Source organism: Callorhinus ursinus, unplaced genomic scaffold (assembly GCF_003265705.2).
Source record: "Callorhinus ursinus isolate GAN/ISIS: 27379988/994484 unplaced genomic scaffold, GSC_fseal_2.0 scaffold1, whole genome shotgun sequence".
Taxonomy (NCBI): Eukaryota; Metazoa; Chordata; class Mammalia; order Carnivora; family Otariidae; genus Callorhinus; species Callorhinus ursinus.
In genome coordinates, this window is record NW_027397063.1 from 139,579,628 (window position 1) to 139,593,228 (window position 13,601).

The 13,601-nt window shown below is 45.9% G+C and overlaps 1 protein-coding gene and 1 long non-coding RNA gene across 4 annotated transcripts in view; one reads left to right on the forward strand and one right to left on the reverse strand.

The window, feature by feature from the left end:
* The window catches only part of LOC141374228 (uncharacterized), a 28,788-nt gene that overhangs the window by 1,491 nt on the left and 13,696 nt on the right, over positions 1 to 13,601 (forward strand). The window lies entirely within an intron of this gene.
* The window catches only part of MYRIP (myosin VIIA and Rab interacting protein), a 418,488-nt gene continuing 415,357 nt past the window's right edge, over positions 10,471 to 13,601 (reverse strand). For all 3 annotated transcript variants that reach the window (XM_073901699.1, XM_025870798.2, XM_073901706.1), the window contains exon 17: positions 10,471 to 12,700. In XM_073901699.1, the coding sequence (XP_073757800.1) occupies positions 12,668 to 12,700 (33 nt within the window). In that variant the 3' untranslated portion in view covers positions 10,471 to 12,667. The remainder of the gene's footprint in view (positions 12,701 to 13,601) is intronic.

The window sequence follows — 13,601 nt, forward strand, 5'->3', positions numbered from 1 at the left end:
AATCCCCTTCTCTTGCTTGCATTTATAATGTCTTTCTCTCTATAGTATAGTTCTAACAGGATGCAAAAATTCTCTAGCATCTTCCATCTCGAAAGAACAAAAATAAAAACCCTCCCTTGACTTCATTCCTTTTCTTGCTAGGACCCATTTCTCTAATCTTCCAAAGAGTTGTTTATATTACTTTCTCCACTTGCTCAAGACCTATCTCTCCTAACTCCCTCCAGACAGGCTTGTCTTTCCATAGCGCTGAGACCATTCTTGACTAAGTTTGGTTGACCTCCATATTCCCAATTGAATGTCATTTCATGTTTTGTTTCCTCCCCCCCCCTTACTTGACTTCAGTACTTGATGAAGTGAACTACTCCTTTCTTCTTTTGGTTTCTATGACATCCCCTCTCTTGGTTTTCTTCCATATCATCTGTCACACTATTTCCAGCACCTTTGCTGGCTCCTTGTCTGCTCAGACTTGCCAGTGTGATTGTTAAGATAGGAGGAAAATCAGAAGATGGAGTTTTGGATACCAAAGGAAAGAGGTGTGTGCATCCTAGAGGCTGAATAAGGAGGAGTCACCAGTAGAGGACGGTTGAGCGCAGTGGCCTGGCAACCTCACAGATGCATTCAGCCGCATCATGGTGTCAAGAGAAGGATAAGGCCGAAGTAGAGGAGGTAGCTATTTCCAAACAATCGGTAGACCAAGGAAGGGCTCAGATCATTTCCATTTGGGTTCTACTGGTTACAATAAGCTACCATAGCTACAATAAGGAAATGCATTAGGATTTCCCCTTGAACTAAAGGATAAAGACAGAGCGGAAGTTATTCTGCATCAAAAACACCTTTGAGGAAGGGAAACAAATGTGTGCAATTATGTAAATAAAGCCATTCGTGGCCTTGAGAAATGGGTAGGACACGGAGAGAGGGGGAGAAAACAGATTAAGTAAAAGAAAACCTGCCAGTCAGTTCACCTCACCTTAACTCCCTTTGCATATTAGTCCTCTTTAATGATAACACTCCTTAACAGAAACATGAAAATTTGTAGAGCGGTCAGTAAGAACAATTGGTTTGGAGGCCAACATCCTTGTTTCTTGATGTATAATTCCAAAATAAATAAAGGACTCCAAGCAATATAACAGACAATATTTTCAAGAGCATTTGTCACAGTAAGCACATGAACAGAGAAAATGGAGTAAGATTTATCTTCATGCATGAGCTAGGATGTTGTGAAAATATTATAAACCATTGGCCATAAACCCAGTCCCCATGTTGTATAGCCAAGGGTGCTAAGTTACGGTAGTGGTGGAAACACTACAACCAGTCTTCTTTTAGTTACTCAGAATGATAATTTTAGGGGTCTTTCAGAGTAGCTAATTAAAAAGTGTGGAGATTGCAAAATCAGTTCGAACAAAAATATGAGCAAACTTCAGAGTAAAAGAAAGTACTACTATATGCCTTATCTGTTCCACTGTTTTAGCAAATGGAGCTGCCACTGACCCAAAAGCCCTAGCAGGAAACCTGGGGGCCTCCCTACCCTTCCTCCCTTCTCTCCACTCTTCCTGCTGGGTTCTTTGAGTCAGCCGTCAACCCTTGAGCACCTCCTTTCAGCCTCACTATTGCCTGGGGCCTGGGTAGGGAGGTGGTTATGTCATCGGTGGGTCCCTTCCAGCCTCCTCACAGACCTCCGTTCTTGAGTTCAGCCAAGGAAGACTTCAGAGCCAAACTCTCAAGTAAGCAAGCCTTTATCAGAAAGTGCAAAAGCGAAAGTACACTTTCAGGATGGGGGAACGGGCGGGCCCAGAGAGGGCAACTGTACGTACGAGGGGCTGGAGGTGTCTTCTCTTTTTGTGCTTGCATTGTTTAAGGGTCAGAGCTAGGACAGTCTCTGAGATGGCTTTCAATCATCTAAGGGACTCCTCCTACAGGTTGGGAGGGGGAGTTCGGGGCCCTATATGGTCCTTGTCCCATATCACGACAGCCGCCCCCCCCCCCCCCCAGAGGGGGGTAGAAACCACAATGTAAATGTATTATGATGAAGCTATAGGTTACTTTAGGGCAGCAGTTATAGGGAAAAGTGCATGTGGACTCCCAGGGCTTTTCCCAGCTGTTTGTGTTCTGGGGATGGTTGGCAGTTTCTGGATTTTTATTATTATCTTTTTAAATTTTTTATTGTTAATTAACTTATTTATTTTGGATTTTTATTTTTAGTGGACATTATTCTCTGGTTTTCCTCCTACCCTTCTGGCTGCTCTTCTCCTGCTGAGCCACAGGCCCAGGGCCCTTGGTACCAGTCAGGTTTTATAAGGTCCCTCAGTGACCACATCCATGTGTACACTTCCAGTTCCATCTGTGTCCCAGTAGCCCTCTGATCTCCACCTCCAGCCCTGGTCTCTACAAATGTAGATCCACCTACTTCCTACACCTCTCCACTTGGTCAATATCACAAATGGAACATATCCAAAAAGGAATTTGTCTTTCCTCACCATCCCCCAGCTCGGTGAATGGGACCAAGGTTTTCCTTATTTCACACCTCAATCTTTTTCACTCCCCATATCCAATCAATTCCCAAATCCCGTTTTTGCCTCTAAAATGTCTCCTGGATCCACCAAAATTCTCCTTTCTCCCTGCCCTAATCTAAGCTGTCTTGATTCCTTCCTGGACTCCATAGGAAGTCTCCAAATTAGCCCTGCTGTCATGTATTCCTTACACTAAAAAAACAGAGCCATTGAAAAGAATAAACTCACAAATCTGAGCAGGTCACTTGCCTCTCAAACTTTTTAGTGTCTTACTTCTAATCATGGACTAAAGACAAAATGCACCGTATCAATCCAGGCATGCACATAAATTATGTTTATCTGTGATAAATGGGATGGTGATGGGGGAACATGCAAAATGCTCTGTGTTGAGAGGAAGGAGTGAATCATGCAACTTAGGTGGAAAATGAATCCTAACAGTGAATTCCAGCACTCTGCATAGGTGGAGAGCTTTCTCTGTGTTAAGTGCTTGGGCAGAAAGTGGGACACCTCTGCTCTGAGTTTTCAGTGGGGCCAAGACATCACAGAGGCCTGTGGAGTTGGCCAAGCAATCCTGGAGGTCAGAGAGGAGGAGGCAGGGCCTAACAGGAGACTGGCGCTGTGTAGGAAGTCCAGTATTGATTGGAAAGAGGACTTTGAGGAACGGGAATGTCTAAATGGAATTTTCAGGGTGGGGGGATGGGTTAACCTGGTGATAGGTATTAAAGAGGGCACGTACTGAATGGAGCACTGGGTGTTATACGCAAACAATGAATCATGGATCACTACATCAAAAACTAATGATGTAATGTATGGTGATTAACATAACATAATAAAATAAAATAAAAAAGAAGAAGAAGTGACATCAAAGCTGCTGGGGGACAGTGCAGATCAGTGGCTCAGAGCCCGGGATCAGACCTGACAGTGGAGGTGTGAGTCTCGGTTCTGCTATATACTAGCTGTGTAACTTTGGGCATGTTACTGAATTTCTCCTTATCTATCAAGTGGGGGATATGGACAGACTTCTGTTTCTCTCTATCTTGAGATCCATATACGATCTCAAAAAAATAAATAAATAAAAAATAAATGGAATTTTCAGCTATTAGGTGATATGAATTTTCACCTACTTCCCCACCCCATCCCCCAACCTCCACAAGCTCCTGCTGCCCATCAGCCCTTCAGTGATGTCTACTTTTAAGGGATGATAGATTGTTGTCTTTGTTGTTTTAAATGAAAATGGTGAAGGGTTAAATTTCCTGTCTGGATTGGTGCAGTGAAAAATGGAGCCTGCAACAAGGGAGCAGAGATCAGAAACCATGGATCTTCATAAGCACAAACTCACAGCCTTCTGGGAAAGGCTTTGGGCTTCACAGGAAATAGAATTAGAGGAGTTTGAACCAGTGTAGATTTGAACCTAGTTTTTGAATGGCATGGAGTCTACTTCCACCTTCAACCATCTGGGTTACACTAGGGTTCTCCTAGGCTGGGAGGGGTCAGGACCATCAGAGAGGAGGTGACATTTGAGCCAAGCCTTCTTAAAGAATAGGTAGGGCTTTTCACAGTCAGAGGGAGGCGTTCCAGGGGACCGAATATAATGTGGGAAGACACAGAGTTGAGAAAGGTCTTAGTTTTAATGGTTTGTGACCCACAGAGAGTAAGTGGGGCCCTGCCAGGAGCTGTGATCCAGAATTCCCATACGGTACAGGGCTCTGACAATGCCTGGAATAGGCTTCCCAATGACATTTTAGATCTGTCATTTTAGCATTAGCCAAGATGTATATTTTCTCCTGCAATCAAAGACAGAGTGGAGGCCAGGAGAGCTCAATCCTAACTGCTTCAAGTCAAGAAGGTGTGACTTACTCCTTTGTCATCAGACAGTTCAACAATCAATGGGCACCAAGTTGACATTTGGCCAAATGACACCAGTAGAGCCAATGAACCTCAGACAAGCAGCATTTCAGAATTGCTACTGGACACAGAAAAGCCAATAACAGTGTCATTCAAAGACAGAAAGGAAGGAACCTCGATTCTGCCAGACCGAGGAAAGCACCCCATTCATCACCAGGATGGTTCTACAAAGACCCAAATTACAAATGGGATGGAAATGCTCATTCACAGAGTCTGTTCTCAGCAGAGCATTTGGGACACATGGTCTACATTTATCAGGGCAAAGAATACTTGTCCAGCCGTCCCCTTTTAAAGACTGGCCCTTCCTCAAAGATGGAAATCTTTTTCTGACTTCTGAGTGAGTTTGTCATGAAGTGAATACAATAGTAGGGAAGAATACACCAGAAAAGACAGGCTTGAAAAGTGCAAGTTACTGTCATTACAAGAAAACAGGGAGGCATGTTGAAGATGGAAGTGCAACAGAAAATACTTATTACTCCCACTACCTGCAAGTTGCCCTTTTATCTTCAATTAAGTAATGGCCATATAGCTCAGTGAATGACAGTTACATGCCTTTTCATCCTGTCACCTTATTACCTAACACCTCGTGGTTGTGGCCCATCATGGCTCTGGGCCAGCATTGCTCCTTTTCATTTGATACACACAACACATGGTGAAGAACACAGATGGCTCTCGTGGTCTTTAGGCCACCAGGCTCTCAGACCTGCCCCTCCAACCTTCTTGGGCAAGTACAGACTGAGAACTTAGCAAACTTGTTGGGGCTGTCTGGGAAGTGCCAAAGGCATACTCTCCAAATGGCTCTGAGTATAGCAGAGTACAGACTCTCCTGGACTCATGGAAGATCTTAAGAGATGACAGATGTGCGGATGTTTGGTGCCCTTTTCCTGCACAAATAGACTGTCCAGAGGTTCTCAGGTTAGCTGGGCTTGGGAACAGCTGAGCCCACCTGGCTGGAGGGCTTTGGGTGCTATAAATCAAGGGAGGCAGAGCAGGATAGAGGGGAGGCTGTTGCCTGGTTCATCTGCCTCTCAATGCCACATGGCTCTTACCTCTCCTAGCAGAGCTAAGAGGGTCCATTTGGGTCCACTTCAGAGAACCACAGGGAAACTTGATGGGAAATCCCCACACCTCAAGGCTGCCCACTGGGTCGTTTCTGGACAAAAATAACCTGGTGTCTTTCAGTAGTTCATTAAGATAGTTGGATAGTAAGTGGACATTCCCTCCCTGGGCTAGGGAGGAGAGCAAGGAAGACAGTCAGGATTGACAGAAAGCTTTTCCCTGAAGGGGTGGAGCAACACCCATCCCAGGCCAAACCAATAGATTGGGGCTCTCGGGATGACCTCCCCACCTCTGCCCTGCTTTCAGCTGCCCTTCAAGCACTGGGTCAGGTCTTGAGAGTTAGCACTGTCCCTAACAGGACAGGGGTGGGGACCAACTCGAGGGGGAATTTGAGTCATCAGAAGTATACTAGGTTTTCCAACTAGTAGTTGGTCCGATATCACATCTCCCATTAGGAAAAACTGACAATGCATGCTCAAAATAGGTATATTCCATTGTAAATTATTTACCTGTCCTCTCATCTATCATATGTTTCATATTGGTAAACTTACTTCCAGATAAAAAATAAGTATAAAGAGAAGTTCTAGCATTTTCTTTTGCCCACCCCCAGCTGACCATCTTTACACCCCATGTGTCGTCTGTACCCCGCTTTGGACTACTACTTTAACCGTTAAGTTCTCGAAGTTTTGGCTTTTGGTGGGCAAAGAATAAAGGAGAGGGATCCACTCAGAGAAAAGATGGGTCATGGCTGGGCACATGGGCTGTGTTCAAAGAAGTCAATGAAACGAGTGAGCATCTCAAAGTTTTCCCGCCTTATCGCTGATGGCAAGAAGGGGTGACTGCATCCAAGAACCCTGTGTTAACTCTTGCTCAGCCTGGAGCCCAGCTAAACTAAGCCAAATTTACTGGCATCTACTGGGACCTGCAGGTTGTGAGTCTCTATGGATACAGGGGCTTGTGCTTTTAGATTCTAGGGAGCAGGTGCCTGGACTGTTTATTGCCACCTGGGATTGCCCCACTGCCTCTAGAAGAGGAACAAGGGTGAAGTAAAGGTTTGGGGTGCCTCCTGCTCCTCCATGTTGGTGTTAAGATTTCTCCTGTGCACTTCAGTGTCTTGAAGATGCTCACTCCCAACCTCTGGCTGGGCATGAGAGGGACTGCTCCCTGTCACGCATAATCTTCAGTTCAGTCACATGGGCATGGGGCAACCACACGTCCTAGAGCTGGGACCACCTTGGCCATCCTAGATGAACCACATTTGTTTCAAGCACCTGCTCCGTGCTGGGCTCTGTGCGGGATGAATAGAACTCAATTCCTGAAGAAGGTCAGTGCAGGAAGCCTATGCAAACATGCACATGCATGCAGGGCATGTCTTGGTTTGGGTTTTCCCCAAAGGAGACTCTGTACTACTTCAGTAGTTCCTTGGGGAGGTGACCCCAGGATACGTGCTGAGGGAGGAAGAATGTGAGTAAATGAAGGAAGGGAAAGTCAGAAAAGATTTGTTAATGAAGAGGGTACCTCTGTGGGTAACTGGCCTCTATCCCACAGGGGGCTCTCTGACGGACTCCACTGAACCTCGGAACCTTGCTGCTCAGGTGCGGCTGGCAACATTGGCATCACCTGGGAGCTTGTTAGAATCGCAACATTGTGCCCTCCCGCCTCGCCACCTCAGACCCTGCTGAAGCAGAATTTGCACCTTAACATTGGAGAAGCACTACCTTAATGCTTTCATCTTTATCAAACGTTATAGCTTTGATATAAAACATAGTTTTCCATATTGTAGGACTTGATTCTACCAAACTGGGTCCCTCTAAATAACTTCTTTGAGGTTTCTGATGTTTGAAGTGGGTATTAAAGTTTTCTAGCCGCTTGAAATCTGTTTAAAATGCAACTCCATTTACCTGCACTTTGTCATAATTATAACGCAATTGCAGGGACAGAAGTTTCACACAACCAACTGTTCTGTAAAATGCAAATTGTGCATGGGAAATACTTCCCCTGGGAGAAAATGGAGTAGTTGTTGTGAGAAGTTATTTTTAAAATAACACACCAAATGTCTCTTGTGCTTTAGTGTTTTATCAAAAATTTCAATGAATAGAGGACCTTTTGGAAAGATCAATACACATACACACACAGGGCGAGAGCAAGAGCAAGAGAGAGAAAGAGAGAGAGAGCGAGAGGTGCTACATTTTGGGGAAACATGTAAACATAACAGACATTTCATATATAAATTGTGAAATGTCAAAACCAAGCAGCTCAACACTTTGCTTATCCATCCTTCATATTGGCATGCAATTTTACCGTTGATAGCCACTCATCTTCATTTCACCCCCAACAGAAGGATTAATCTAAGGCGATAAAATGCATTTTTCAGGGAGTGAATCAGTTAGTCATTCCTGTGTAATAAACTACTGTCAATCTCAGTGCTTTAAAAGAGGGATGGTTTATTCTTGCTCGTATGTCTAAAGGTTGGTGGGGTGGTTTTGCTGATCTCACTCAGCTGTGCTCAGCTGAGCTTGGCCGCAAGCCACAGGTTGGTTGTCTGGGTCTGTTCCTTGGACAGTGGGCTGCCTGTGGCATGTTCTCAGAACGGCAAAATGTAAATGGACAAACCCAACTCCATAAACATATTTCAAAAGCCAATTATGTAGCTCTTTCCTACCATCTTATTAGCCAAGGAAGTCATGCGGCCAAGTCCAAACCAAGGGTTGGAGAATGTTTGTGTTCCCCCGCAAGTTCATGTGTTGAAACCTAACCCCTCAGGTGATGGCGTAAGGAGGTGGGGCTTTTGGGAGGTGACTGAGTCACGAGGAGCCATCCTCACAGTTGGGATTAGTGTGCTTTTAGGAAAGGCTCCAGAGAGATCCCTTGCCTGCTTGCATTCGAGGGCACAGTAAGAAGCTGACAGTCTGCAACAGCTTCCCGCAGCCCCTGGCCATGTTGGTGCCCTGGTCTTGGATTTCCAGCCTCCAGAACTGTGAGAAATAATTTCTGTTGTTTATGAACTGCTCGGTCTCTGGAATTTTGTCAAAGCAGCCCCATGAACTAAGACAAGTATGTTCCACCAACCATAAGGCAAGTCACATGGCCAAGCCCAACGTCAAGGGTAGTGCGCTCCTCCCAGAGTCAGGGTGGAAACGGAGTGCATATTTTAGAGCAATGATCTTTTTTACTGTTGGTAGGAAGAGTGAGGCACAGCATTTTGCCTAAGTCATGGTGTACATATTTGAATGATTTCTCTTTTTTTAAAGATTTTATTTATTTATTTGACACAGAGAGAGAGAGAGAGAGAGAGCGAGAGAGACACCACAAGCAGGGGGAGTGGCAGGCAGAGGGAGAAGCAGGCTCCCCGCTGAGCAGGGACCACAGTGTGGGACTCGATCCCAGGACCCTGGGATCATGACCTGAGCCGAAGGCAGACGCTTAACGACTGAGCCACCCAGGTGCCCCTGAATGATTTCTTGTCCTAAGGAAAAGTACCTATAATATACTATATATACATCTATAATAAATATACCTGTAACACTATAGTACCTCTAGTACTCCAGGATTCTGCTGAGTTTCCTCATGGGTTATTTCATTTAACCTTTTTTTTTTTTTCATTTAACCTTTTAACAACACTAGGAAGATTTTTATAACCCATCTCACATATAAGGCGATAGGCCACAGAGTAAATGTGAAATGGAAAGTCTTAAGAGTAGAGCCTAGTTTTTTCTGGCAGCCTTCAAGTGCTTTGAATATTAGGTCACATTATTATTTATTTATTTTTTGGTCATGGCAAATCAAGCACTAATCTCTTAGGGGAAAATATCATGGCCACACTGTTCCCATTTACCCCAGAAGCATGAAGAGCTGTAAATTTTCTAGGAGTATAGCTGCCCCTCAGTCTTGATACTCAACTTGTTGGCTCAATAGGTTCTCTTGAATATTCAGATTGACGAGGCAGATTGGTTGCTCAGCAATGCTTTGGGGGCTTCTGGGTTAGAGGTGGAATGCTCCTGCCGCTGGAAAGTGACTGGACTGTCTTCACTGTCTTACGTGTCTGGCTGCCCTGTGGGGGTGGGGCCGTGGGGAGGGAGGATGGAGAAACCAGGAATTCCAGCCAGAAAATCCTGCCTGAAGAGGACCTCAGATGGGCCTGCTGATGTTTTTCTCCCCCCACCTGAAATGCCTTGTCCACCTAAATGTTAGCTTGCTTGCTTCTAATGCTTAGCAAATACTGTCGTGCCAGGCACTTGAGTAGTCATGTAGAGAAAGGTAGACCGAGCGCTGGGGATGACTGGGTGAATCCCATGAATCTGTGTCTTAACAGGTGATTCTGATGCCCACTCAAGTTTGAATACGACCGTCTTAGGCCACCAGGTGGCGAAGGCCCGTGGCTTCCATTCGTGTTATTCTCTCACTCATTTCCAGTCGGAGGAGAGTTCCTACTCCTCCTTGGGGATGGCAACGTCCAGTGTCTGGGCAGGCCGGCCTCAGAGAGGCCACAGTTGCCACTGAACCTGTGAAAGACTCTGGGAGAGTCACAGTCCTGCTTCCTGCATAGCTACCCCGTCCCTGCAGAGACCGGCAGGGGCCTCCCCGCTCGTGTGCTGGCTTACCTCCAGGGTCCCAGGGTCCTCAGCCTTGGCACTGTTCACATTTTGCGTGAGATAATTCTCGGTTGCGGGTGGTTATGCGTTGTAGGATGTTTAGCAGCGTCCCCGGCCACTATCCACTATATGCCAGTAGCAACCCCCCACCAAGTTATGACAATCAGAAAGGTCTCCTGAGGGATAAACCCACACTGCTCCCCTCCTGCCCCCTGCTTTGAGAATTGCTGGTCTTAGACTGGGGAATTCTGCTCTCAGGACAATGAGTAATGGAGAAGCAAGTGGTGTAACTAGAAAGAAGGGGGGTGGGGGGCAACGGTAGCTTTGAACAGTAGCTTTGAACGTTCTTTCCCTGTCCTCTCTGCACTCAGTCCTCCGCAACCCAAACAACCACACACCCACAGACATTATTTTTCATAAATGACTTTTACTTCTTTATCATTTCTCTTGACAGTAATTCTTGGCAATATGCACATAACATGAAGGCAAGCATAACTTTCAGAAGTCATCAAAGATATGGTCCTATTGTCCTCATTTTCTTAAACCATTAAAATATTTTCCTTTATAAAAATTAATCTAAATATAAATATTGACACCAAAGATCAAAATCACTTGATGACAAAATAATTCTTCTGAAACTATAACATATGCTTATGGTTTTTAATAGTAAATTAAATCTTTGCACTTATTTGGCACAAGGAAACCTTTATAAAATTTCAAATGCCATAGAGCAGGGTTCTTCTTCTTTTTTTTGTTTTTGTTTTTGTTTTTTTGCAAGGCTTACACAGTACACGTTTTTGTCAAAGAAAACTGAATATTTTAACACTGTAACACAACAATAGTTGCTTTTCATGCCTCTTAAAGAAAACATTCTATTTGGAACTCAGATCTTTTTTTGTTGTGTTTTTAAAAATTTGTCTGCTTTGAGTCACACCAACAGAACAAAGAGCCAAAGACTTAGTTTATTTCAAAGGAGTCATTTCTGTGGGATAACACATACACAGCATCAGCAGGGAGTATCACTGGAAGATAGGCAGACCCCCATCAGGAAGGAGTCATAACACACATCTCAGCAGCAAATCAGGTCTGGGAATGTGTGTAGCAGCAAAAGAATGTAGAAGTTGAAGCAAACACGGAGTGAGGCTTTTGTGGGGCATTCCAATTAGACTTAGTTTCAAGGTGTGACTTTGGCAAACTAATCTCTCTGGTCCCCTCCGTTTCCAAATCTGAAAAATGGGGATACCTACCGAAGAGGGTTGCTCTAACGATGAAAAGTAGAAGGAATTGCCTCCCTGAAAGCAATCACTTAATGAATTTCGGTCAAACTTGCCTCCCATCATTTGCTTCCTTAGATTCAGATTTAAGACAGATTTAAGAAAGGTTGCAAATGCTCAATTCACTGTGCGAAATTCCATTCCATTTGCCTTTATAAACACACTCTACGTACGGAGTCATGCATTTGAGACCACCAACGTGCAGCTCGTGTCAGCTCTTGTGTCCATTAAATTCAGTTTATCCTTGCTTTTTTCATGCCTGTAAGTATTCCCAAGGCGATTCTTTAACCAGGTTTACCTTTCAAGTCATTCTACTTCTTTTGCTGAATATTTATTGGGAAATAAATTTTGGAGGACAACATTTTCTCACGTGGTTATTGTCTGCAAGAATCCATTTACCTAAACCCCATTAGACACGGCCGCGCAGTCGTTGCTAACCCGCATCATGTGGATTCCGGACAGCGCCCTAAAGTTAAGTCAGTGTTGAGGCTTTCTCAAGCTCCCCTCCCCTTCAGAGTGCGGAAACGGTCAGTAACTCCAGGGAAGAGCCCTGAATTCTCAATGAGACCTTGTTTCAGATAGACCTGGCCATGGCGTGGGTGAGGCCAAGCTTTCCATTTCGTGGCTTGTGATGGCAAAGCGATGGGAATGACTGGTTGACTGGTTATGCCCGGAGGATGGGGGTGGAGGGGTGGAGGGGGTTGGAACTTCCCGGGAAGGAGGTGGCCAAAGGGAGACCTGCATGCTCGCCCGGGTGCACGCTCTCCAAATGGGACAGTCCCGATGGTTCACTACGGCGGGGCATTTGCACTTTTTTGCCTTAGCGCTTGGGGGACAAAGATGCTTGTGAGAGATAAGAACTGATGGTGAATTAAATGATAATACCCATCTCCCTTCCTTCCGCCCCCCACCCCCCAACTGTTTTCCTTTGGACAAATAACTGTTGACACGTACTTCTAGTTGAATCAGAGGGACCAAAAAAAAAAAAAAAAAGAGAGAGAGAGATCTTAAAGACGACAGAGTAGCAAAGCGGACAGGGAAAAGATGCATCTTGTGCACACGGAGCTCTGCTGTTGGAAACCCGCGGCGCGGCTGGCTGTCTCGGATCCCCCTGCGAGCCTAAGGCAGAGCGCGGGCAGGACCGCAGTGCGCAAGTCCGGGACTGCTTTCTGGGTGAGGTATCGGGACAGCCCTGGGCAGCGGCGCACCGTGGCCTCCCCCACGCCCTCTCCACGGGTGGGAATCCGTACAGTATTCGATGGCTGTTGGGTCAAGGCACTGTCGTGTACGGCCGGAGGCAGTGGGTCACTGGCAGTGGAGTCCCGGGGCGCTAATACGTCACAGCCGACTCCGGAGCGGGCTCCTGCGGGGAGACATGAGTGCGCCGTCCCTGCTCCAGACTCGATCCCCCCTCCACCCCCAGCCCCACCCCCCCCAAAAAGAGCGAACAACTCAGGGGCATTTACTACCCTCACAATGTCACGTGGCCACCACCTCTATCCAGTTTCAAAGCCTACCAAAACCTCTTACCCGTCAAGTGGTGTCTTCCTCTGGCCCCTCCCCCACAGCCCTTGGCGACCACTAATCTCTGTTCTCTCTCTCTCTGAAAGGTAATGTTTATAACTATTTTATTTATAACAGATTCCTTCCCTGGCCCTAATGGTCTGCCCTTTTAAGTGCGATAAATGCAGCGTTTTAGCTCTTTTAAAGTAACTGCCCGGAGCAAAGTCATTGGACTTGAAAAGGTCAGGGGTCATGGCTGAGCAGTGAAGAAAAAGCAGTGGGCAGGCTGTTGCCACTCGGTAACCCCAAAGGGCATGGCCACCATTATGCCATTACTTGGGGTTCCTGCACTCAGGGTACAGGGACCATGAGGGGGAGGAAGGGGAAGGGAGGGATGGGTGATGTGTAAAAGGCAACAGAGTAAACTTGCCCTTGCTTCAGTCTTGTCACCCCCCCCCCCCCCCCCCCCCCCCCCGTCTGCCTTCAGCATAATGGTACCACTGAGGCAGTTTAGCTGGATCAGCCCTTCCCATAGAAGGAGCACCTAGCATAGGTAGGTGTTTGGTCAAACGATCCGTTAGCCCTCTTTACAGGCTCTCCGGAGTTTGTGCAAATTATCTCCTGTCCCTTCCTTTGCATTTAGGGGCAGCTGTTGACTTTTTTTCAGGAACGCAATAAGTAATTAATGGCTAACAAGAAATTTAAGGAAGAGTGAACATGGATCAAAAACAGGATAAAAACTCTGACACCTCAACCAGACC